Consider the following 26671-nt stretch of genomic DNA (forward strand, 5'->3'; position numbering starts at 1 on the left):
ATCCAGATGGTCAGAATCTTGAGTCACCAAATCAGAAGCCACTGAGAAGGTCAAGCAGGACAATCAAAGTCCCAAATAAGTTAGACCTATGATTCTAAAGGTCAAAAGGACTTTGACATTATTGTTTTGTATTTTGATTATGTTGTGGCATATTGTGCATTGTTTGTAAGGATGTAATCTACCATAGTGTTCATGTTACAATATAATTGGTGATTTTAGGATACTATCAATTGTTCTATTGAGAGATGTGTTATTGTGTTCTAAGGGTAAAGGGATGTAATAGATTGAAATAATTGTGAGGTCAGGGGAACTCACTCTTCTGTATTAGTTATATTTATAATATTGTTATCTTGAGTGATGTCCCTTGTGTACTTCCTCTCTCTTTGCAACATGGCGTCTGTACATAATAAAGACTGTTATATACAACCACAGGCTTCTGTCGTCAATCTATTATATTAACGAAGAACTAACTTATAGCAAAAAGAAAAGAAGCACTTATTGGAAGCTTAATAACTCTCTACTGTTAGATGAAAGATACATTAGAACAATTAAAAATCTAATTCAGTTTTATACACAGTCTGCACCTAACGCTTACAAAATAGAGCATTGGAATAATCTAAAAGAGGATATTAAACAAACATCAATCCAAATTGCAAGCAGTATTAATAGCGCCAGGACACATATAGAATCTATCATCCAAAGAAAACTTAGCTTATTACGGGGAAATGACAACAATAAAGAACTAATAGACACATTAGAGCGGGAACTTACAGAAATACAAGAACACAAATTCAAAGGAGCACAAATTAGGAGTAGGATAGAAAAAATAGGCTCCGAAGATCCCACGCATCACACTCTAATTTTAGAACAAAGCGTTCAAAAGTCAAGACAAATCACACACCTTATAGACCACAACGACCTGGTAACGACTGACCCCGAAAAAATACAAGCAATGTTTACGGATTACTACACAAGACTTTACCAACTGGAAACGACAGACAACGACAAACAGGACAAATACTTAAAATTCACTAAACCTCTAAATGATGACGACAAAAATCGCATCAACACCCCCCTCCAGAAAGAGGATATTACTAAAGCCATTCTAAAATTAAATATAAATAAGTCGCCAGGACCGGACGGGCTAACTAGCGAATTTTTCAAAACCTTCTCATCCGACTTAACTCCCCTTCTCCTAGACACCTACAGAGAAATGTTTTTGTTAGAACAATGCCATGAAAATTTTAACAGATCTTACATAACGCTAATACGCAAACCTAAAACCGACCCCAAACAAACCCAAAACTATAGGCCGATCTCTCTTTTAAACACAGACTACAAAATCCTAACAAAAATTTTAGTATCTAAATTAGAACCACATCTCCACAAGCTCATTCATCTAGATCAACAGTGTAACATTGCCGGTAGGAACATTCAAAACCACAATCACCTAATTAGAGATATCATTCAATACACACAGGAAAAAAATATACAAGCAGCCATACTTAGCCTTGACCAAGAAAAGGCTTTCGACAGAGTAGCACATACATACCTTTTCAAAATTCTAGAAGCAAACAATTTAGGAACCAATTTTTATAAATGGATCAAAATAATCTATCATAACGCTCAAAGTCAACTTTTAATTAATAACAACATCACCAAACCTTTTCCTATCAATAGATCTGTCAGACAAGGGTGTCCTTTATCTCCTATCTTATACATATTAACGCTAGAACCGCTTCTAGAATGCATCCGGCTCACAAGAGAAATCCGAGGCATAGACTTACCAAACCTGACAAATAAAAAAATCTTAGCATATGCTGACGACACAGCTTTCACCATACAATCGGAAAAATCCATTACACAAATAATCGACCTTTTCCTCGATTTCGGACCTGCTAGTGGGACAAAAATTAACATTGCGAAAACTAAAATTTTGGGGTTAGGACGCTGGACGAACAAAGGAAACTACCCACAAAACCTGACGGGGACTAACAAATTGAAACTTTACGGAATAACCCACCATAATAACCCGCAAGACACAAATGAAGAAGAATGGAAAGAAATGACCAAAAAAATCAAAAACACCTTAGCACTTTACAAATTTAGTACAACAACAATATTTGCTAGGTCAGCTATTATCAACCGGTACATCATCCCCAAAATTATTTATATAGCCACAGCAAAAACAATCTCCAAAAAAATAATCAAAACCATTAACATACTCATTAGAGAGTACATATTCCAAGGCACTATTAGAAACATTAGTCATAATACGCTGGTTCAAAACAAACATAAAGGGGGAATCAACCTACACGACATTCAAACAAAAATTAACACATTTAGAATAACACATATCGGAAGAATAATTGCACAACCACACTTTCACCCACTAGCACACTACTACATAGGCATTCAGCTCAATAAACTCACAAAAAAAAAACTCGTGAGGTGGGGGACCTTCACTGCTAATCTGAACGTTGTCAGGTGGTCCTAAAAAGGACCTTGGTTGAGGACAGGGGGTGGTGGTTTGGGCTTAAATGAAACCTCTTAAGCACGCTCACCACGGATACGTCTGGCTAGCTGGATGTCCTTGGGCATGATGGTGACACGCTTGGCGTGGATGGCGCACAGGTTGGTGTCTTCAAACAGACTTTAGGGCCGTCTCCACCTATTGTCAAAGCTTGCTGTCCAAATACATATTACTTGGTCCAGCTCACTTTTGGTATGTCGAAGTGTTCAGTCAAGTTATCCAACTGCTGGTTGAACTCCATAATTCTCTCTTTGTGGAATGCCCGCTGAAGGATTTTTTTCTTTTTAGCCCTCTCAAAAGCTAATTCTGCTTTTGTCTTGGATGGTCTTGATGCATTGTGTTCTTCCAATTTCTTTTTTTCCTTGTCCTTCTTCTTTTTCTTTTTTCCTCCTTGTTCTTTAACTTTCAGTTTTAGACCTCCTTTCTGGACGGCTGCGTATTCGTCGTCCATTTTACAACCGGAAGAGAAGAGTATAGCGACACAACGATTGCGGCTGCAGGCTATGAATGAAGACTTAAGGGCGAGATCGGCCCTTTTATACGAAACGGCGAGGAAATCCGTTCGTCACCAAGCGAGCGTTCTGATTGGCTGCGCAGCGGCTTGGCGTTCGTACTCGTACTCGTACTCTCCAAATTTCCTCGCTGTTTCATAAAAAAAAAAAAAAAAAAAAGTCTGCGATATAAACGTATGTTTGAAAGCGGACTTTAAACCACAAAACAACAACAACAACGGTTCGCCTCATTTCTGTTCAAGCCATTGAAAAGAAAACAACATGCCACCTAAAGTTTCTTCCAAGGGAGCCAAGAAGGCCGGTAAGGCTAAAGCCGTACGCACCGGTGACAAGAAAAAGAAGAGGAGGAGAAAGGAAAGCTACAGCATCTACATTTACAAAGTCTTGAAGCAGGTGCACCCTGACACTGGCATTTCCTCCAAGGCCATGTCCATCATGAACTCCTTCGTCAACGACATCTTTGAGCGCATTTCAGCTGAAGCCAGCCGTCTTGCCCACTACAACAAGCGCAGCACCATCACCTCCAGGGAGATCCAGACCGCTGTCCGTCTCCTCCTGCCCGGTGAGCTGGCCAAACACGCCGTCAGTGAAGGCACCAAGGCTGTCACCAAGTACACCACCAGCAAATAAACACAACAGCAAACAACCACCTGGCTTGCTTGTTGTGGCTCTACTACTCGGCCCTTTTCAGGGCCTCCACCCATTCCCAATTAGCTCGGTTTGGTTTACATTGAACGAGTTTTCCCTCCCTCATCCACCCACCCACCCACTCTGTGTAGCTGCCATGTTACAGTTGTTTTTTTGTTTAGTCATTCTTTTTCTTTAATAAGTAGAGATAGATATACATACATACATAGGCCTACATAGTAATATGCCTATCCCAACAACTGCACACACTATTCTCTTAACACATTTCATGCTAATTCTATCCTTTAAACTAGACATAAAAAGGCCACATACTTATTACTGGGTGGCTCCTTTTTTTTAAAAACACTATTTCATTCTGCATCTCACACAGGGCATCAGCACACCTCTATGCATATCATTTATTGTGTGTTGTTTGGCATAGATCCAAGGGATGAATGGGATTTAATAGTTTTAATTCAGATTATAAGGCTGGCTGTTGTAATAGGAATTATTAGCCAACACTTTGATTCTTATCACCAGTGCTAACTGCCATTTTCATTACAATACATCCATTCTGGTGGGTTGGTTTTTTTCTGTCTTCATTATATATGTTGAACATAACTGTGTGAGTGTGGCTTTTGGTGTTTTTATTATTTTTGTTTTTCTTTCATTAAAGCTACCATGTCAGATTGCTAAGGCATGCATCTGCCACCATTTGTTCACTGATATACTTTTTTCCTACTACCATCATATCATATGATTCTTTTGGTTTTGTCTTTTGCTAGTCCTGGCTTGAAAATGAGTTGGTTACACTTCTGCACAACATACATTCTCTTTAACAAGACAAAACAACAATTAAATACTCTGAACTTTTTTTTTTTATTATCATATATATACTTTTTTTTTTTCAAAATACAGAAAATAAAAAATAACATGAGCTCAAGTACACAGCTTTCAAGAAGTTCATGGTTTTCTTTGCCAGCCTGCACAATGATTTCAGCACAGATTAAATTTAAACAATCAAAAGGAGGTTGATCTCTTACCGGCTGACGAGAAAGTTTGCGCAGAAGCATCATTTCTTAAGCCCCTGGTCAGTTGGAGTTGTAAAATGATGAGGTTTTCTTAACATTTGCCCTGGGGCATACATTTATGGTCCTGGTACTAGTTCTATACTGACAAGGATTCTTTCAAAGCAACTTGAGCCCAAAGGGAAGTATTTATATGCCTGCAACATAGCTGTGATTAATAAAGAATGAATTTCAATGCAAAAAATAATAATTTGAATCCCTGCAAGCTCCTTTCACATAAACCAGAGAGAAAAAAATGTATGCCAGTCTATAACATATACAATATAAATAAATTAGATTGAATATAAAGATTTTTTTTATTCCTCTCATTAGTTCAACCCTTCTCTTTTTATATAAACACCCAAGGCAGACGCTTGAGTAAATTAATATCCTTCCATATATTATAGAAGCATAAATAAATATGTGTAAAAAGTATTTCATATATGTATATATTTTTTTAAATATATATATATATATATATATATATATATATATATATATATATATATATATATATATATATATATATATATATATATATATATATATATTTATTTATATATATTTATATATATTTATATATAATGTAAAAATATTGAATATATATACATAGACGAATATTGTATATATGTCTATATATACGTATGTATATATATGCATGTTTTGTATATATATATATATATATATATATATATATATATATATATTTACATGTGTGTCTAAATGTATATTCATTGAATATATATTTGAATGTATATTCAAATATATATATTTGAGTGTAGACGAAAGACGCTCAAGTAAAATAATATCCTTCAGAATATTATAATTATAAGTTTTTTTCTTCTACCCCAGCAAACAGAAGGATATATATATACACACATATATATAATTTATATTTACAAATATATATTATATAAGAATTAATATATATATTCATAATATATAAGGATATAATACATATATATATATATATATATATATATATATATATATATATATGTATAAATAAATAAATTATATATATAGATATATTCATATATAATGTATTTATTATGTAAATATATGTATATGTATATATCAGTGTGCGTATATAAAGGTATGTATATATGTTCAAATATATTTATTTGTTTGTTCGGATACATATATATCTGTTGTGTGTATTAAATTGCGCTCTTCTGTCAGTTTTTTCATTTGACGACAGTCGGTTAAGGTACTGGCCCCAGCCTAAAGATATTAGTAGAGTCTTCATAATGTGATGCCATGGGCTAGCAAAAAATAAATGAAGAAAAATCACATAGCAGGACAAATTGACATTTTACATGCTTTCAAACTTAAACTGAAATCAGAAAATGATGTGAAATTCATCTTGTGTATATAGAAAAATAAGCATTGTGCCAAAATCCTAATCATTGGTATTAAAAATGACATCAGCTTAATTTAAAAACTGGAAATTGTTTTGCCCTGCCGGATGAGATACCGGTAGCAGACACAGGGTTCCAGGCTGATGAAAGAAAGCGGTATACTTAAAGACAAAAGAATACCCTGTGTTAAAGCGGAACCAGCTAAGATTAAAGCTTAAAGTAAAGGCCTGCCCTGTCGCAGAATGTTAAAGTGGCCGGTGAAAGATCCCCGCGCCAGGCTAAAAGCAAGCTGTACACTTATTACTTAACGAGGGCTTCTTCAGGTCTTGTCTGTAGGACAATTCAGTCACAATAACAGGCAGACCAGGCCAGCCCTGGATATAAGCTAATTCATTTTATGCGCTGCTTCGACAGTCAATGAATATGGAGCTGCGGTCAGACTTTCAAACAAACCGCCTGAGTATTTAAAATGGGAAACAATATTTATTAATATTATCACCAACTAGATCTAGATTATATAGGCTACAAGGAAACCCAGAACCAGACTGGAAAGAAGTAAATTTACTCCCACTAATGATGACTTATCACTAATACTAATAATTAAAAAAATGTTTAAAAAAATTAATTGCTCAAACCTAATAATCATTACAATCAAGCATCAAGTCTGACAGCCAACATTGGACCTAAAATCTAGATCTATTAGTTTTTACTGAACTAAATCTTATGTTAGCTACTAATAATTACTAATGCATTAATACCTAGGCTACTCATTCCTACAGAATCTAGAAATTCTAGATCTAGACTCTAGAGAAATACTGGCGTCCCAGGCCAACCTAACCTTTTAAGCAACATCCTTAAATTAGCATTTAATTAACCATGGATCGCCTGCCTTTTTTTTTTCACCGTGAAATTATTATTGTAATTTTTGAAACAGTATTTTGAATAGATCTACCCTCCTGTTTATATTATTTTAGTTAAGCTAGAGCGTTTTAAAATGAAGCCAGAATATTATGGCAGACATGGGCAGGGGGTGTAGTGGGTGGGTGGGTGGGTGGAAACTCGTGAGGTGGGGGACCTTCACTGCTAATCTGAACGTTGTCAGGTGGTCCTAAAAAGGACCTTGGTTGAGGACAGGGGGTGGTGGTTTGGGCTTAAATGAAACCTCTAAAGCACGCTCACCACGGATACGTCTGGCTAGCTGGATGTCCTTGAGCATGATGGTGACACGCTTGGCGTGGATGGCGCACAGGTTGGTGTCTTCAAACAGACTTTAGGGCCGTCTCCACCTATTGTCAAAGCTTGCTGTCCAAATACATATTACTTGGTCCAGCTCACTTTTGGTATGTCGAAGTGTTCAGTCAAGTTATCCAACTGCTGGTTGAACTCCATAATTCTCTCTTTGTGGAATGCCCGCTGAAGGATTTTTTTCTTTTTAGCCCTCTCAAAAGCTAATTCTGCTTTTGTCTTGGATGGTCTTGATGCATTGTGTTCTTCCAATTTCTTTTTTTCCTTGTCCTTCTTCTTTTTCTTTTTTCCTCCTTGTTCTTTAACTTTCAGTTTTAGACCTCCTTTCTGGACGGCTGCGTATTCGTCGTCCATTTTACAACCGGAAGAGAAGAGTATAGCGACACAACGATTGCGGCTGCAGGCTATGAATGAAGACTTAAGGGCGAGATCGGCCCTTTTATACGAAACGGCGAGGAAATCCGTTCGTCACCAAGCGAGCGTTCTGATTGGCTGCGCAGCGGCTTGGCGTTCGTACTCGTACTCGTACTCTCCAAATTTCCTCGCTGTTTCATAAAAAAAAAAAAAAAAAAAGTCTGCGATATAAACGTATGTTTGAAAGCGGACTTTAAACCACAAAACAACAACAACAACGGTTCGCCTCATTTCTGTTCAAGCCATTGAAAAGAAAACAACATGCCACCTAAAGTTTCTTCCAAGGGAGCCAAGAAGGCCGGTAAGGCTAAAGCCGTACGCACCGGTGACAAGAAAAAGAAGAGGAGGAGAAAGGAAAGCTACAGCATCTACATTTACAAAGTCTTGAAGCAGGTGCACCCTGACACTGGCATTTCCTCCAAGGCCATGTCCATCATGAACTCCTTCGTCAACGACATCTTTGAGCGCATTTCAGCTGAAGCCAGCCGTCTTGCCCACTACAACAAGCGCAGCACCATCACCTCCAGGGAGATCCAGACCGCTGTCCGTCTCCTCCTGCCCGGTGAGCTGGCCAAACACGCCGTCAGTGAAGGCACCAAGGCTGTCACCAAGTACACCACCAGCAAATAAACACAACAGCAAACAACCACCTGGCTTGCTTGTTGTGGCTCTACTACTCGGCCCTTTTCAGGGCCTCCACCCATTCCCAATTAGCTCGGTTTGGTTTACATTGAACGAGTTTTCCCTCCCTCATCCACCCACCCACCCACTCTGTGTAGCTGCCATGTTACAGTTGTTTTTTTGTTTAGTCATTCTTTTTCTTTAATAAGTAGAGATAGATATACATACATACATAGGCCTACATAGTAATATGCCTATCCCAACAACTGCACACACTATTCTCTTAACACATTTCATGCTAATTCTATCCTTTAAACTAGACATAAAAAGGCCACATACTTATTACTGGGTGGCTCCTTTTTTTTAAAAACACTATTTCATTCTGCATCTCACACAGGGCATCAGCACACCTCTATGCATATCATTTATTGTGTGTTGTTTGGCATAGATCCAAGGGATGAATGGGATTTAATAGTTTTAATTCAGATTATAAGGCTGGCTGTTGTAATAGGAATTATTAGCCAACACTTTGATTCTTATCACCAGTGCTAACTGCCATTTTCATTACAATACATCCATTCTGGTGGGTTGGTTTTTTTCTGTCTTCATTATATATGTTGAACATAACTGTGTGAGTGTGGCTTTTGGTGTTTTTATTATTTTTGTTTTTCTTTCATTAAAGCTACCATGTCAGATTGCTAAGGCATGCATCTGCCACCATTTGTTCACTGATATACTTTTTTCCTACTACCATCATATCATATGATTCTTTTGGTTTTGTCTTTTGCTAGTCCTGGCTTGAAAATGAGTTGGTTACACTTCTGCACAACATACATTCTCTTTAACAAGACAAAACAACAATTAAATACTCTGAACTTTTTTTTTTTATTATCATATATATACTTTTTTTTTTTTCAAAATACAGAAAATAAAAAATAACATGAGCTCAAGTACACAGCTTTCAAGAAGTTCATGGTTTTCTTTGCCAGCCTGCACAATGATTTCAGCACAGATTAAATTTAAACAATCAAAAGGAGGTTGATCTCTTACCGGCTGACGAGAAAGTTTGCGCAGAAGCATCATTTCTTAAGCCCCTGGTCAGTTGGAGTTGTAAAATGATGAGGTTTTCTTAACATTTGCCCTGGGGCATACATTTATGGTCCTGGTACTAGTTCTATACTGACAAGGATTCTTTCAAAGCAACTTGAGCCCAAAGGGAAGTATTTATATGCCTGCAACATAGCTGTGATTAATAAAGAATGAATTTCAATGCAAAAAATAATAATTTGAATCCCTGCAAGCTCCTTTCACATAAACCAGAGAGAAAAAAATGTATGCCAGTCTATAACATATACAATATAAATAAATTAGATTGAATATAAAGATTTTTTTTATTCCTCTCATTAGTTCAACCCTTCTCTTTTTATATAAACACCCAAGGCAGATGCTTGAGTAAATTAATATCCTTCCATATATTATAGAAGCATAAATAAATATGTGTAAAAAGTATTTCATATATGTATATATTTTTTTAAATATATATATATATATATATATATATATATATATATATATATATATATATATATTTATTTATATATATTTATATATATTTATATATAATGTAAAAATATTGAATATATATACATAGACGAATATTGTATATATGTCTATATATACGTATGTATATATATGCATGTTTTGTATATATATATATATATATATATATATATATATATATATTTACATGTGTGTCTAAATGTATATTCATTGAATATATATTTGAATGTATATTCAAATATATATATTTGAGTGTAGACGAAAGACGCTCAAGTAAAATAATATCCTTCAGAATATTATAATTATAAGTTTTTTTCTTCTACCCCAGCAAACAGAAGGATATATATATACACACATATATATAATTTATATTTACAAATATATATTATATAAGAATTAATATATATATTCATAATATATAAGGATATAATACATATATATATATATATATATATATATATATATATATATATATATATATATGTATAAATAAATAAATTATATATATAGATATATTCATATATAATGTATTTATTATGTAAATATATGTATATGTATATATCAGTGTGCGTATATAAAGGTATGTATATATGTTCAAATATATTTATTTGTTTGTTCGGATACATATATATCTGTTGTGTGTATTAAATTGCGCTCTTCTGTCAGTTTTTTCATTTGACGACAGTCGGTTAAGGTACTGGCCCCAGCCTAAAGATATTAGTAGAGTCTTCATAATGTGATGCCATGGGCTAGCAAAAAATAAATGAAGAAAAATCACATAGCAGGACAAATTGACATTTTACATGCTTTCAAACTTAAACTGAAATCAGAAAATGATGTGAAATTCATCTTGTGTATATAGAAAAATAAGCATTGTGCCAAAATCCTAATCATTGGTATTAAAAATGACATCAGCTTAATTTAAAAACTGGAAATTGTTTTGCCCTGCCGGATGAGATACCGGTAGCAGACACAGGGTTCCAGGCTGATGAAAGAAAACGGTATACTTAAAGACAAAAGAATACCCTGTGTTAAAGCGGAACCAGCTAAGATTAAAGCTTAAAGTAAAGGCCTGCCCTGTCGCAGAATGTTAAAGTGGCCGGTGAAAGATCCCCGCGCCAGGCTAAAAGCAAGCTGTACACTTATTACTTAACGAGGGCTTCTTCAGGTCTTGTCTGTAGGACAATTCAGTCACAATAACAGGCAGACCAGGCCAGCCCTGGATATAAGCTAATTCATTTTATGCGCTGCTTCGACAGTCAATGAATATGGAGCTGCGGTCAGACTTTCAAACAAACCGCCTGAGTATTTAAAATGGGAAACAATATTTATTAATATTATCACCAACTAGATCTAGATTATATAGGCTACAAGGAAACCCAGAACCAGACTGGAAAGAAGTAAATTTACTCCCACTAATGATGACTTATCACTAATACTAATAATTAAAAAAATGTTTAAAAAAATTAATTGCTCAAACCTAATAATCATTACAATCAAGCATCAAGTCTGACAGCCAACATTGGACCTAAAATCTAGATCTATTAGTTTTTACTGAACTAAATCTTATGTTAGCTACTAATAATTACTAATGCATTTAATTATTAATACCTAGGCTACTCATTCCTACAGAATCTAGAAATTCTAGATCTAGACTCTAGAGAAATACTGGCGTCCCAGGCCAACCTAACCTTTTAAGCAACATCCTTAAATTAGCATTTAATTAACCATGGATCGCCTGCCTTTTTTTTTTCACCGTGAAATTATTATTGTAATTTTTGAAACAGTATTTTGAATAGATCTACCCTCCTGTTTATATTATTTTAGTTAAGCTAGAGCGTTTTAAAATGAAGCCAGAATATTATGGCAGACATGGGCAGGGGGTGTAGTGGGTGGGTGGGTGGGTGGAAACTCGTGAGGTGGGGGACCTTCACTGCTAATCTGAACGTTGTCAGGTGGTCCTAAAAAGGACCTTGGTTGAGGACAGGGGGTGGTGGTTTGGGCTTAAAAGAAACCTCTTAAGCACGCTCACCACGGATACGTCTGGCTAGCTGGATGTCCTTGGGCATGATGGTGACACGCTTGGCGTGGATGGCGCACAGGTTGGTGTCTTCAAACAGACTTTAGGGCCGTCTCCACCTATTGTCAAAGCTTGCTGTCCAAATACATATTACTTGGTCCAGCTCACTTTTGGTATGTCGAAGTGTTCAGTCAAGTTATCCAACTGCTGGTTGAACTCCATAATTCTCTCTTTGTGGAATGCCCGCTGAAGGATTTTTTTCTTTTTAGCCCTCTCAAAAGCTAATTCTGCTTTTGTCTTGGATGGTCTGGATGCATTGTGTTCTTCCAATTTCTTTTTTTCCTTGTCCTTCTTCTTTTTCTTTTTTCCTCCTTGTTCTTTAACTTTCAGTTTTAGACCTCCTTTCTGGACGGCTGCGTATTCGTCGTCCATTTTACAACCGGAAGAGAAGAGTATAGCGACACAACGATTGCGGCTGCAGGCTATGAATGAAGACTTAAGGGCGAGATCGGCCCTTTTATACGAAACGGCGAGGAAATCCGTTCGTCACCAAGCGAGCGTTCTGATTGGCTGCGCAGCGGCTTGGCGTTCGTACTCGTACTCGTACTCTCCAAATTTCCTCGCTGTTTCATAAAAAAAAAAAAAAAAAAAAGTCTGCGATATAAACGTATGTTTGAAAGCGGACTTTAAACCACAAAACAACAACAACAACGGTTCGCCTCATTTCTGTTCAAGCCATTGAAAAGAAAACAACATGCCACCTAAAGTTTCTTCCAAGGGAGCCAAGAAGGCCGGTAAGGCTAAAGCCGTACGCACCGGTGACAAGAAAAAGAAGAGGAGGAGAAAGGAAAGCTACAGCATCTACATTTACAAAGTCTTGAAGCAGGTGCACCCTGACACTGGCATTTCCTCCAAGGCCATGTCCATCATGAACTCCTTCGTCAACGACATCTTTGAGCGCATTTCAGCTGAAGCCAGCCGTCTTGCCCACTACAACAAGCGCAGCACCATCACCTCCAGGGAGATCCAGACCGCTGTCCGTCTCCTCCTGCCCGGTGAGCTGGCCAAACACGCCGTCAGTGAAGGCACCAAGGCTGTCACCAAGTACACCACCAGCAAATAAACACAACAGCAAACAACCACCTGGCTTGCTTGTTGTGGCTCTACTACTCGGCCCTTTTCAGGGCCTCCACCCATTCCCAATTAGCTCGGTTTGGTTTACATTGAACGAGTTTTCCCTCCCTCATCCACCCACCCACCCACTCTGTGTAGCTGCCATGTTACAGTTGTTTTTTTGTTTAGTCATTCTTTTTCTTTAATAAGTAGAGATAGATATACATACATACATAGGCCTACATAGTAATATGCCTATCCCAACAACTGCACACACTATTCTCTTAACACATTTCATGCTAATTCTATCCTTTAAACTAGACATAAAAAGGCCACATACTTATTACTGGGTGGCTCCTTTTTTTTAAAAACACTATTTCATTCTGCATCTCACACAGGGCATCAGCACACCTCTATGCATATCATTTATTGTGTGTTGTTTGGCATAGATCCAAGGGATGAATGGGATTTAATAGTTTTAATTCAGATTATAAGGCTGGCTGTTGTAATAGGAATTATTAGCCAACACTTTGATTCTTATCACCAGTGCTAACTGCCATTTTCATTACAATACATCCATTCTGGTGGGTTGGTTTTTTTCTGTCTTCATTATATATGTTGAACATAACTGTGTGAGTGTGGCTTTTGGTGTTTTTATTATTTTTGTTTTTCTTTCATTAAAGCTACCATGTCAGATTGCTAAGGCATGCATCTGCCACCATTTGTTCACTGATATACTTTTTTCCTACTACCATCATATCATATGATTCTTTTGGTTTTGTCTTTTGCTAGTCCTGGCTTGAAAATGAGTTGGTTACACTTCTGCACAACATACATTCTCTTTAACAAGACAAAACAACAATTAAATACTCTGAACTTTTTTTTTTTATTATCATATATATACTTTTTTTTTTTTCAAAATACAGAAAATAAAAAATAACATGAGCTCAAGTACACAGCTTTCAAGAAGTTCATGGTTTTCTTTGCCAGCCTGCACAATGATTTCAGCACAGATTAAATTTAAACAATCAAAAGGAGGTTGATCTCTTACCGGCTGACGAGAAAGTTTGCGCAGAAGCATCATTTCTTAAGCCCCTGGTCAGTTGGAGTTGTAAAATGATGAGGTTTTCTTAACATTTGCCCTGGGGCATACATTTATGGTCCTGGTACTAGTTCTATACTGACAAGGATTCTTTCAAAGCAACTTGAGCCCAAAGGGAAGTATTTATATGCCTGCAACATAGCTGTGATTAATAAAGAATGAATTTCAATGCAAAAAATAATAATTTGAATCCCTGCAAGCTCCTTTCACATAAACCAGAGAGAAAAAAATGTATGCCAGTCTATAACATATACAATATAAATAAATTAGATTGAATATAAAGATTTTTTTTATTCCTCTCATTAGTTCAACCCTTCTCTTTTTATATAAACACCCAAGGCAGATGCTTGAGTAAATTAATATCCTTCCATATATTATAGAAGCATAAATAAATATGTGTAAAAAGTATTTCATATATGTATATATTTTTTTAAATATATATATATATATATATATATATATATATATATATATATATATATATTTATTTATATATATTTATATATATTTATATATAATGTAAAAATATTGAATATATATACATAGACGAATATTGTATATATGTCTATATATACGTATGTATATATATGCATGTTTTGTATATATATATATATATATATATATATATATATATATTTACATGTGTGTCTAAATGTATATTCATTGAATATATATTTGAATGTATATTCAAATATATATATTTGAGTGTAGACGAAAGACGCTCAAGTAAAATAATATCCTTCAGAATATTATAATTATAAGTTTTTTTCTTCTACCCCAGCAAACAGAAGGATATATATATACACACATATATATAATTTATATTTACAAATATATATTATATAAGAATTAATATATATATTCATAATATATAAGGATATAATACATATATATATATATATATATATATATATATATATATATATATATATATATATATATATATGTATAAATAAATAAATTATATATATAGATATATTCATATATAATGTATTTATTATGTAAATATATGTATATGTATATATCAGTGTGCGTATATAAAGGTATGTATATATGTTCAAATATATTTATTTGTTTGTTCGGATACATATATATCTGTTGTGTGTATTAAATTGCGCTCTTCTGTCAGTTTTTTCATTTGACGACAGTCGGTTAAGGTACTGGCCCCAGCCTAAAGATATTAGTAGAGTCTTCATAATGTGATGCCATGGGCTAGCAAAAAATAAATGAAGAAAAATCACATAGCAGGACAAATTGACATTTTACATGCTTTCAAACTTAAACTGAAATCAGAAAATGATGTGAAATTCATCTTGTGTATATAGAAAAATAAGCATTGTGCCAAAATCCTAATCATTGGTATTAAAAATGACATCAGCTTAATTTAAAAACTGGAAATTGTTTTGCCCTGCCGGATGAGATACCGGTAGCAGACACAGGGTTCCAGGCTGATGAAAGAAAACGGTATACTTAAAGACAAAAGAATACCCTGTGTTAAAGCGGAACCAGCTAAGATTAAAGCTTAAAGTAAAGGCCTGCCCTGTCGCAGAATGTTAAAGTGGCCGGTGAAAGATCCCCGCGCCAGGCTAAAAGCAAGCTGTACACTTATTACTTAACGAGGGCTTCTTCAGGTCTTGTCTGTAGGACAATTCAGTCACAATAACAGGCAGACCAGGCCAGCCCTGGATATAAGCTAATTCATTTTATGCGCTGCTTCGACAGTCAATGAATATGGAGCTGCGGTCAGACTTTCAAACAAACCGCCTGAGTATTTAAAATGGGAAACAATATTTATTAATATTATCACCAACTAGATCTAGATTATATAGGCTACAAGGAAACCCAGAACCAGACTGGAAAGAAGTAAATTTACTCCCACTAATGATGACTTATCACTAATACTAATAATTAAAAAAATGTTTAAAAAAATTAATTGCTCAAACCTAATAATCATTACAATCAAGCATCAAGTCTGACAGCCAACATTGGACCTAAAATCTAGATCTATTAGTTTTTACTGAACTAAATCTTATGTTAGCTACTAATAATTACTAATGCATTTAATTATTAATACCTAGGCTACTCATTCCTACAGAATCTAGAAATTCTAGATCTAGACTCTAGAGAAATACTGGCGTCCCAGGCCAACCTAACCTTTTAAGCAACATCCTTAAATTAGCATTTAATTAACCATGGATCGCCTGCCTTTTGTTTTTCACCGTGAAATTATTATTGTAATTTTTGAAACAGTATTTTGAATAGATCTACCCTCCTGTTTATATTATTTTAGTTAAGCTAGAGCGTTTTAAAATGAAGCCAGAATATTATGGCAGACATGGGCAGGGGGTGTAGTGGGTGGGTGGGTGGGTGGAAACTCGTGAGGTGGGGGACCTTCACTGCTAATCTGAACGTTGTCAGGTGGTCCTAAAAAGGACCTTGGTTGAGGACAGGGGGTGGTGGTTTGGGCTTAAAAGAAACCTCTTAAGCACGCTCACCACGGATACGTCTGGCTAGCTGGATGTCCTTGGGCATGATGGTGACACGCTTGGCGTGGATGGCGCACAGGTTGGTGTCTTCAAACAGACTTTAGGGCCGTCTCCACCTATTGTCAAAGCTTGCTGTCCAAATACATATTACTTGGTCCAGCTCACTTTTGGTATGTCGAAGTGTTCAGTCAAGTTATCCAACTGCTGGTTGAACTCCATAATTCTCTCTTTGTGGAATGCCCGCTGAAGGATTTTTTTCTTTTTAGCCCTCTCAAAAGCTAATTCTGCTTTTGTCTTGGATGGTCTGGATGCATTGTGTTCTTCCAATTTCTTTTTTTCCTTGTCCTTCTTCTTTTTCTTTTTTCCTCCTTGTTCTTTAACTTTCAGTTTTAGACCTCCTTTCTGGACGGCTGCGTATTCGTCGTCCATTTTACAACCGGAAGAGAAGAGTATAGCGACACAACGATTGCGGCTGCAGGCTATGAATGAAGACTTAAGGGCGAGATCGGCCCTTTTATACGAAACGGCGAGGAAATCCGTTCGTCACCAAGCGAGCGTTCTGATTGGCTGCGCAGCGGCTTGGCGTTCGTACTCGTACTCGTACTCTCCAAATTTCCTCGCTGTTTCATAAAAAAAAAAAAAAAAAAAGTCTGCGATATAAACGTATGTTTGAAAGCGGACTTTAAACCACAAAACAACAACAACAACGGTTCGCCTCATTTCTGTTCAAGCCATTGAAAAGAAAACAACATGCCACCTAAAGTTTCTTCCAAGGGAGCCAAGAAGGCCGGTAAGGCTAAAGCCGTACGCACCGGTGACAAGAAAAAGAAGAGGAGGAGAAAGGAAAGCTACAGCATCTACATTTACAAAGTCTTGAAGCAGGTGCACCCTGACACTGGCATTTCCTCCAAGGCCATGTCCATCATAAACTCCTTCGTCAACGACATCTTTGAGCGCATTTCAGCTGAAGCCAGCCGTCTTGCCCACTACAACAAGCGCAGCACCATCACCTCCAGGGAGATCCAGACCGCTGTCCGTCTCCTCCTGCCCGGTGAGCTGGCCAAACACGCCGTCAGTGAAGGCACCAAGGCTGTCACCAAGTACACCACCAGCAAATAAACACAACAGCAAACAACCACCTGGCTTGCTTGTTGTGGCTCTACTACTCGGCCCTTTTCAGGGCCTCCACCCATTCCCAATTAGCTCGGTTTGGTTTACATTGAACGAGTTTTCCCTCCCTCATCCACCCACCCACCCACTCTGTGTAGCTGCCATGTTACAGTTGTTTTTTTGTTTAGTCATTCTTTTTCTTTAATAAGTAGAGATAGATATACATACATACATAGGCCTACATAGTAATATGCCTATCCCAACAACTGCACACACTATTCTCTTAACACATTTCATGCTAATTCTATCCTTTAAACTAGACATAAAAAGGCCACATACTTATTACTGGGTGGCTCCTTTTTTTTAAAAACACTATTTCATTCTGCATCTCACACAGGGCATCAGCACACCTCTATGCATATCATTTATTGTGTGTTGTTTGGCATAGATCCAAGGGATGAATGGGATTTAATAGTTTTAATTCAGATTATAAGGCTGGCTGTTGTAATAGGAATTATTAGCCAACACTTTGATTCTTATCACCAGTGCTAACTGCCATTTTCATTACAATACATCCATTCTGGTGGGTTGGTTTTTTTCTGTCTTCATTATATATGTTGAACATAACTGTGTGAGTGTGGCTTTTGGTGTTTTTATTATTTTTGTTTTTCTTTCATTAAAGCTACCATGTCAGATTGCTAAGGCATGCATCTGCCACCATTTGTTCACTGATATACTTTTTTCCTACTACCATCATATCATATGATTCTTTTGGTTTTGTCTTTTGCTAGTCCTGGCTTGAAAATGAGTTGGTTACACTTCTGCACAACATACATTCTCTTTAACAAGACAAAACAACAATTAAATACTCTGAACTTTTTTTTTTTATTATCATATATATACTTTTTTTTTTTTCAAAATACAGAAAATAAAAAATAACATGAGCTCAAGTACACAGCTTTCAAGAAGTTCATGGTTTTCTTTGCCAGCCTGCACAATGATTTCAGCACAGATTAAATTTAAACAATCAAAAGGAGGTTGATCTCTTACCGGCTGACGAGAAAGTTTGCGCAGAAGCATCATTTCTTAAGCCCCTGGTCAGTTGGAGTTGTAAAATGATGAGGTTTTCTTAACATTTGCCCTGGGGCATACATTTATGGTCCTGGTACTAGTTCTATACTGACAAGGATTCTTTCAAAGCAACTTGAGCCCAAAGGGAAGTATTTATATGCCTGCAACATAGCTGTGATTAATAAAGAATGAATTTCAATGCAAAAAATAATAATTTGAATCCCTGCAAGCTCCTTTCACATAAACCAGAGAGAAAAAAATGTATGCCAGTCTATAACATATACAATATAAATAAATTAGATTGAATATAAAGATTTTTTTTATTCCTCTCATTAGTTCAACCCTTCTCTTTTTATATAAACACCCAAGGCAGACGCTTGAGTAAATTAATATCCTTCCATATATTATAGAAGCATAAATAAATATGTGTAAAAAGTATTTCATATATGTATATATTTTTTTAAATATATATATATATATATATATATATATATATATATATATATATATATATATATATATATATATATATATATATATATATATATATATATATATATATATATATATTTATATATATTTATATATATTTATATATAATGTAAAAATATTGAATATATATACATAGACGAATATTGTATATATGTCTATATATACGTATGTATATATATGCATGTTTTGTAAATATATATATATATATATATATATATATATATTTACATGTGTGTCTAAATGTATATTCATTGAATATATATTTGAATGTATATTCAAATATATATATTTGAGTGTAGACGAAAGACGCTCAAGTAAAATAATATCCTTCAGAATATTATAATTATAAGTTTTTTTCTTCTACCCCAGCAAACAGAAGGATATATATATACACACATATATATAATTTATATTTACAAATATATATTATATAAGAATTAATATATATATTCATAATATATAAGGATATAATACATATATATATATATATATATATATATATATATATATATATATATATATATATATATATATATATATATATATATATATGTATAAATAAATAAATTATATATATAGATATATTCATATATAATGTATTTATTATGTAAATATATGTATATGTATATATCAGTGTGCGTATATAAAGGTATGTATATATGTTCAAATATATTTATTTGTTTGTTCGGATACATATATATCTGTTGTGTGTATTAAATTGCGCTCTTCTGTCAGTTTTTTCATTTGACGACAGTCGGTTAAGGTACTGGCCCCAGCCTAAAGATATTAGTAGAGTCTTCATAATGTGATGCCATGGGCTAGCAAAAAATAAATGAAGAAAAATCACATAGCAGGACAAATTGACATTTTACATGCTTTCAAACTTAAACTGAAATCAGAAAATGATGTGAAATTCATCTTGTGTATATAGAAAAATAAGCATTGTGCCAAAATCCTAATCATTGGTATTAAAAATGACATCAGCTTAATTTAAAAACTGGAAATTGTTTTGCCCTGCCGGATGAGATACCGGTAGCAGACACAGGGTTCCAGGCTGATGAAAGAAAACGGTATACTTAAAGACAAAAGAATACCCTGTGTTAAAGCGGAACCAGCTAAGATTAAAGCTTAAAGTAAAGGCCTGCCCTGTCGCAGAATGTTAAAGTGGCCGGTGAAAGATCCCCGCGCCAGGCTAAAAGCAAGCTGTACACTTATTACTTAACGAGGGCTTCTTCAGGTCTTGTCTGTAGGACAATTCAGTCACAATAACAGGCAGACCAGGCCAGCCCTGGATATAAGCTAATTCATTTCATGCGCTGCTTCGACAGTCAATGAATATGGAGCTGCGGTCAGACTTTCAAACAAACCGCCTGAGTATTTAAAATGGGAAACAATATTTATTAATATTATCACCAACTAGATCTAGATTATATAGGCTACAAGGAAACCCAGAACCAGACTGGAAAGAAGTAAATTTACTCCCACTAATGATGACTTATCACTAATACTAATAATTAAAAAAATGTTTAAAAAAATTAATTGCTCAAACCTAATAATCATTACAATCAAGCATCAAGTCTGACAGCCAACATTGGACCTAAAATCTAGATCTATTAGTTTTTACTGAACTAAATCTTATGTTAGCTACTAATAATTACTAATGCATTAATACCTAGGCTACTCATTCCTACAGAATCTAGAAATTCTAGATCTAGACTCTAGAGAAATACTTTCGTCCCAGGCCAACCTAACCTTTTAAGCAACATCCTTAAATTAGCATTTAATTAACCATGGATCGCCTGCCTTTTTTTTTTCACCGTGAAATTATTATTGTAATTTTTGAAACAGTATTTTGAATAGATCTACCCTCCTGTTTATATTATTTTAGTTAAGCTAGAGCGTTTTAAAATGAAGCCAGAATATTATGGCAGACATGGGCAGGGGGTGTAGTGGGTGGGTGGGTGGGTGGGTGGAAACTCGTGAGGTGGGGGACCTTCACTGCTAATCTGAACGTTGTCAGGTGGTCCTAAAAAGGACCTTGGTTGAGGACAGGGGGTGGTGGTTTGGGCTTAAATGAAACCTCTTAAGCACGCTCACCACGGATACGTCTGGCTAGCTGGATGTCCTTGGGCATGATGGTGACACGCTTGGCGTGTATAATAGATTGACGACAGAAGCCTGTGGTTGTATATAACAGTCTTTATTATGTACAGACGCCATGTTGCAAGGGAGAGGAAGTACACAAGGGACATCACTCAAGATAACAATATTATAAATATAACTAATACAGAAGAGTGAGTTCCCCTGACCTCACAATTATTTCAATCTATTACATCCCTTTACCCTTAGAACACAATAACACATCTCTCAATAGAACAATTGATAGTATCCTAAAATCACCAATTATATTGTAACATGAACACTATGGTAGATTACATCCTTACAAACAATGCACAATATGCCACAACATAATCAAAATACAAAACAATAATGTCAAAGTCCTTTTGACCTTTAGAATCATAGGTCTAACTTATTTGGGACTTTGATTGTCCTGCTTGACCTTCTCAGTGGCTTCTGATTTGGTGACTCAAGATTCTGACCATCTGGATTCTCTATCTCAGGAGGTCTAGGATTTAAATCATTAACTCCAGAATTTACATTTTCTGACTCCAGACAACTTGGTTCACTCATATCAACAGAACTTGGTTGTGGAACAACTGAGTTGGTGTGAACTGTTCAGATTTGGTGGGATTGATAGATTCACACTTATTATCTGCACAAGTTATTTTTAACTTTATAAGACACAGGTCCTGTACATTGAACAATTTGACCTGGTATCCATTTTTCCTTTCTCCCATAATTTCTTAGATACACATTCTCATTAACACCAAATTCTCTTTCAATGAATGTTTGTCATGATTTAATGGAACTATTTTTGAATTGGCATCTGAAAGTATTATGCTATTATTCAGATCCTTAATTGACATAGATTTCTTTGATTGATCAATTTCCTCAGGTAATCTGATAGTGCTTTTTGGTAACCAAAAATACTGTTTACAAGTAATATCCTGGACCATATCAATTTGCAACTGTGATCCAGTATTTGAAGTGGGTGTATTAATGGCAAAAATCTTTTTTCTTTTCTTTTGATGTTACCCTTTTAGTTTCTGTAAGTGCTAATGATGTTAGCAAAGTTGTTTGATGATCACATTCCTTCTTACTAATGTATTCTCTTTAAAACATTTGAAATTGCCATATCACCATAATCATTTATTAAGTTACAAATATTTTGTTTAGGCAACTCTAACTGATAATGGACTGCATCTTCTCCATCTTTTATATTATCTTCACAAAGGTTTTTATTTCTTATTTTATATGGCTTTAAGTCATCATTCACAGACTCTTCAGGCCAACCATTCTTACAGTACTCATATACTTTTATTAAGCACTCATCTTTTTGTGTTTCTCTTTTAATATCATCCACATTTATATTGGAGTTATCCATGATAGTGAAGAGAATAAATACATCTTCTGGTACATAGCTCAGGCTTTGGTTTTTTAAAGGTAATCTACTAAGATTATCTGCACTATTCTCAGATCCAGGTTTGTATTTCAATTCATAATTGTATGCAGTTAGTGTGATAGCCCATCTTTGAATTCTTGGTGAGGCATGCTCAGGTAGGGTTTTGTTTTCTCCAAATAAACCTAGCAATGGTTTATGATCTGTAAAGATGGTGAATTTCCTACCAAACAGAAACTTATGAAATTTCTTAACACCAAAAATGATGCCTAAGCCTTGCCTATCTAACTGAGAATAATTTTTCTCAGCCTGGTTCAAAGATCTACTGGCAAAAGCAATGGGTCTGTCACCCTTCTCATCCATGTGGGACAAGACTGCTCCTACACCATCTGGTGAAGCATCACATGTCAATACAAGTCTTTTCCCTGGGTCATAGTGAGTTAGTAAGGTGTCAGCAGACAAAGCCTCTTTTGCTGTATTAAAAGCAGTATCTTGTTGTTTACCCCAGTGCCAAGTTGCATTTTTCTGTAGCAGCTTGTACAGTGGTGATAGTTTACCAGACAGATTTCCTATGAACTTTGCATAGTAATTTATTAAGCCCAAAAAAGCTCTTAGTTGTTGGGTATTTTCAGGTTTGGGTGCTTCTTTAATGGCTTTTGTTTTCTCAGGTTGAGGTCTGATGCCTTGTTTGCTCAATATATAACCAAGAAAACTAATTTCTGTCAACATGAATTGACATTTATCTTTGTTTATCTTTAAACCTTTTTCACCAACAATTTTCAATACTTTATCAAGTGTTTTAAGATGTTCAGTGTCATTCTTACCAGTTATGTACACATTGTCAAAGTACACACAAACATTTGGAATGTCCTTAAAAATACTGTCCATGACAGCTTGGAAAATTCCAGGGCTAGATGATATGCCAAAACATAGTCTTTCATATTGGTAGAGTCCTTTATGTGTGTTTATTGTCGTATAGACTTTTGAATCTGGATGCAGTTCTAGTTGAGTGTAAGCATGACTAAAGTCTAATTCAGTGAATTTGTCTCCTCCTGCCAAATTCAAAGAAATTTCCTCAATGTTAGGTATAGGGTACCTATTTAGCTCTATTTGCTTATTCAGTGTAGTTTTATAATCTCCACAAATTCTTATAGAACCATCCTTCTTTAACACTGGCACAATGGGTGTCGCCCAATCGGAATAGTCTACCTTCTTTATAATGCCATTAGATTCCAATCTACTTAGCTCATTTTCAATTTTATTCCTCATTGCATAAGGTGGAACTCTAGCTTTGCAGTATCTTGGATTTGTATCTTTAATGCTTAACTTCACTGTTCTATCATTTAGCAAACCTGAATTGCCAAAAACACATTTATTTTCAGATATTACTTTATCTAGTGAAGTAAGACTAGATTCTTTTCCATTCTTCAATGAACAAATACTCTCCCAATTTAACTTAAGATCACTTAACCAGTTCCTACCTAGTAATGGCGGTCCATTTCCTTCAACCACAAGAAGAGGAAGTTTAACACTTTGACCATTATAACTTACATGAACCATACACTCTCCTATTACCGGAACATTGTCACCAGTGTATGTTGTTAGACACTTGTGACATGGCTGTAGAGGCACTGATCCTCCAGTGACAGCGTCAAAATCTTTCTTTGTTATGACTGTTAGAGATGCTCCAGTGTCAAGTTGGAAGCTTATGCTCTTACCGTTGATATTAACTTGTACATTGATGGGAGCATGACTTATTGATTTCACAGAGAACAGGTTGAAATCCGGCTGCGAATCAGTTTGAGCGTTTTCACAGGTAGAGTGGTTCATTGGTTGGGTTAGGTAGTCTTGGTGAGAGTTAACATAGTGCTGCCTTTGGTTGCGGTACTGTCTTGACTGGCTAGATTTAGCAACAGACGAAGACTTTGCAAAGCAGGCCTTGGCAATGTGACCTTGCTTACCGCACTTATAACAAGTTGCTAACTTGAACTTGCATCGATGAGATGCATGGGGACCTTTGCATCGATGACATTTTTGATAATTATTACTAGATTTAGATCTAGGATTTGAACGAGCAGGCTGTTTAGCATAAGTTGGAATGCTCTGATGGGGTTGATGTTTATTGACTAACCTGCTGTTTACTGCATGGATCTCTGAAGGTGCTAAAGATCTCGCCGCATCTGATGACTGCTGGATTGAAGTTGCGAGTTGTATTGCTTTTTCCAATTTTAGATCTGACTCGAGCAGCAACTTTCTTTGAATATCAGGGCTGTTTACACCTGTCACAAACTTTTCACATAATCTGTTAGACAGCGTTTCGCCGAATTCACAAAATCTACTTAAATGACGTAAAGCAGCAACATATTCTGATATTGACTCGTTTGGTTGACGAGTCCTACTGTCAAATCTAGCTCGACATAGAAACTTTGATGGGGTGGGCGCATGGTGGTCTGTTAGCAATTTGCTCAGCTCGTTAAAGCTCTTGGTAGTTAGACTAGCCGGTACGCATAAGTCTTTTAGTAGCCTAAATTGTTGAGGCCCTATGACTGTTAACAAAATAGCTCTCTTTTTGGCTTCTATCGTCACGTCGTTAGCTTCTAGGTAAAAGCTTAACCTCTCTAGGTAATCTTGAATGATTTCATCATTCGCATCAAATTCTTTTATTTGGCCATACAGCGCCATAATTCTAGAAATAATTAGCTAATAAGCTCTAGCAAACCTCTTTTTTGCGTAAGTAGGTGCTCTTTCTAGTAGATGTTTATCCTTCGTCGCCAATTATAATAGATTGACGACAGAAGCCTGTGGTTGTATATAACAGTCTTTATTATGTACAGACGCCATGTTGCAAGGGAGAGGAAGTACACAAGGGACATCACTCAAGATAACAATATTATAAATATAACTAATACAGAAGAGTGAGTTCCCCTGACCTCACAATTATTTCAATCTATTACAGCGTGGATGGCGCACAGGTTGGTGTCTTCAAACAGACTTTAGGGCCGTCTCCACCTATTGTCAAAGCTTGCTGTCCAAATACATATTACTTGGTCCAGCTCACTTTTGGTATGTCGAAGTGTTCAGTCAAGTTATCCAACTGCTGGTTGAACTCCATAATTCTCTCTTTGTGGAATGCCCGCTGAAGGATTTTTTTCTTTTTAGCCCTCTCAAAAGCTAATTCTGCTTTTGTCTTGGATGGTCTTGATGCATTGTGTTCTTCCAATTTCTTTTTTTCCTTGTCCTTCTTCTTTTTCTTTTTTCCTCCTTGTTCTTTAACTTTGAGTTTTAGACCTCCTTTCTGGACGGCTGCGTATTCGTCGTCCATTTTACAACCGGAAGAGAAGAGTATAGCGACACAACGATTGCGGCTGCAGGCTATGAATGAAGACTTAAGGGCGAGATCGGCCCTTTTATACGAAACGGCGAGGAAATCCGTTCGTCACCAAGCGAGCGTTCTGATTGGCTGCGCAGCGGCTTGGCGTTCGTACTCGTACTCGTACTCTCCAAATTTCCTCGCCGTTTCATAAAAAAAAAAAAAAAAAAAAAGTCTGCGATATAAACGTATGTTTGAAAGCGGACTTTAAACCACAAAACAACAACAACAACGGTTCGCCTCATTTCTGTTCAAGCCATTGAAAAGAAAACAACATGCCACCTAAAGTTTCTTCCAAGGGAGCCAAGAAGGCCGGTAAGGCTAAAGCCGTACGCACCGGTGACAAGAAAAAGAAGAGGAGGAGAAAGGAAAGCTACAGCATCTACATTTACAAAGTCTTGAAGCAGGTGCACCCTGACACTGGCATTTCCTCCAAGGCCATGTCCA

The 26671-nt window shown here is 35.8% G+C and overlaps 5 protein-coding genes across 5 annotated transcripts; all 5 read right to left on the bottom strand.

Moving 5' to 3' along the window:
- Positions 1-2702: 2702 nt before the first annotated feature.
- Positions 2703-2984, bottom strand: LOC131942168 (protein FAM32A-like). Its single transcript, XM_059301900.1, has one exon. The coding sequence runs from the start codon at positions 2982-2984 to the stop codon at positions 2703-2705; it is 282 nt and encodes a 93-aa protein (XP_059157883.1).
- A 4433-nt stretch (positions 2985-7417) lies between these two features.
- LOC131942161 (protein FAM32A-like) lies at positions 7418-7699 on the bottom strand. Its single transcript, XM_059301895.1, has one exon. It carries the CDS (start codon positions 7697-7699, stop codon positions 7418-7420), a length of 282 nt encoding a protein of 93 aa, XP_059157878.1.
- A 4411-nt stretch (positions 7700-12110) lies between these two features.
- Positions 12111-12392, bottom strand: LOC131942163 (protein FAM32A-like). Its single transcript, XM_059301896.1, has one exon. The coding sequence runs from the start codon at positions 12390-12392 to the stop codon at positions 12111-12113; it is 282 nt and encodes a 93-aa protein (XP_059157879.1).
- A 4416-nt stretch (positions 12393-16808) lies between these two features.
- Positions 16809-17090, bottom strand: LOC131942164 (protein FAM32A-like). Its single transcript, XM_059301897.1, has one exon. The coding sequence runs from the start codon at positions 17088-17090 to the stop codon at positions 16809-16811; it is 282 nt and encodes a 93-aa protein (XP_059157880.1).
- An 8804-nt stretch (positions 17091-25894) lies between these two features.
- On the bottom strand, positions 25895-26183 carry LOC131942159 (protein FAM32A-like). The gene has a single exon (XM_059301892.1). The coding sequence runs from the start codon at positions 26174-26176 to the stop codon at positions 25895-25897; it is 282 nt and encodes a 93-aa protein (XP_059157875.1). The 5' UTR covers positions 26177-26183.
- Between the last annotated feature and the right edge of the window lie 488 nt (positions 26184-26671).

This window comes from Physella acuta, unplaced genomic scaffold, assembly GCF_028476545.2.
Source record: "Physella acuta isolate Inbredline_101_S28 unplaced genomic scaffold, ASM2847654v3 ptg000392l, whole genome shotgun sequence".
In the NCBI taxonomy this organism is placed as follows: domain Eukaryota; kingdom Metazoa; phylum Mollusca; class Gastropoda; family Physidae; genus Physella; species Physella acuta.

Coding starts and splice junctions, on each gene's coding strand:
- LOC131942161 (XM_059301895.1), bottom strand. CDS start 7,699: ATGGACGACGAATACGCAGCCGTCCAGAAAGGAGGTCTAAAACTGAAA.
- LOC131942159 (XM_059301892.1), bottom strand. CDS start 26,176: ATGGACGACGAATACGCAGCCGTCCAGAAAGGAGGTCTAAAACTCAAA.
- LOC131942168 (XM_059301900.1), bottom strand. CDS start 2,984: ATGGACGACGAATACGCAGCCGTCCAGAAAGGAGGTCTAAAACTGAAA.
- LOC131942164 (XM_059301897.1), bottom strand. CDS start 17,090: ATGGACGACGAATACGCAGCCGTCCAGAAAGGAGGTCTAAAACTGAAA.
- LOC131942163 (XM_059301896.1), bottom strand. CDS start 12,392: ATGGACGACGAATACGCAGCCGTCCAGAAAGGAGGTCTAAAACTGAAA.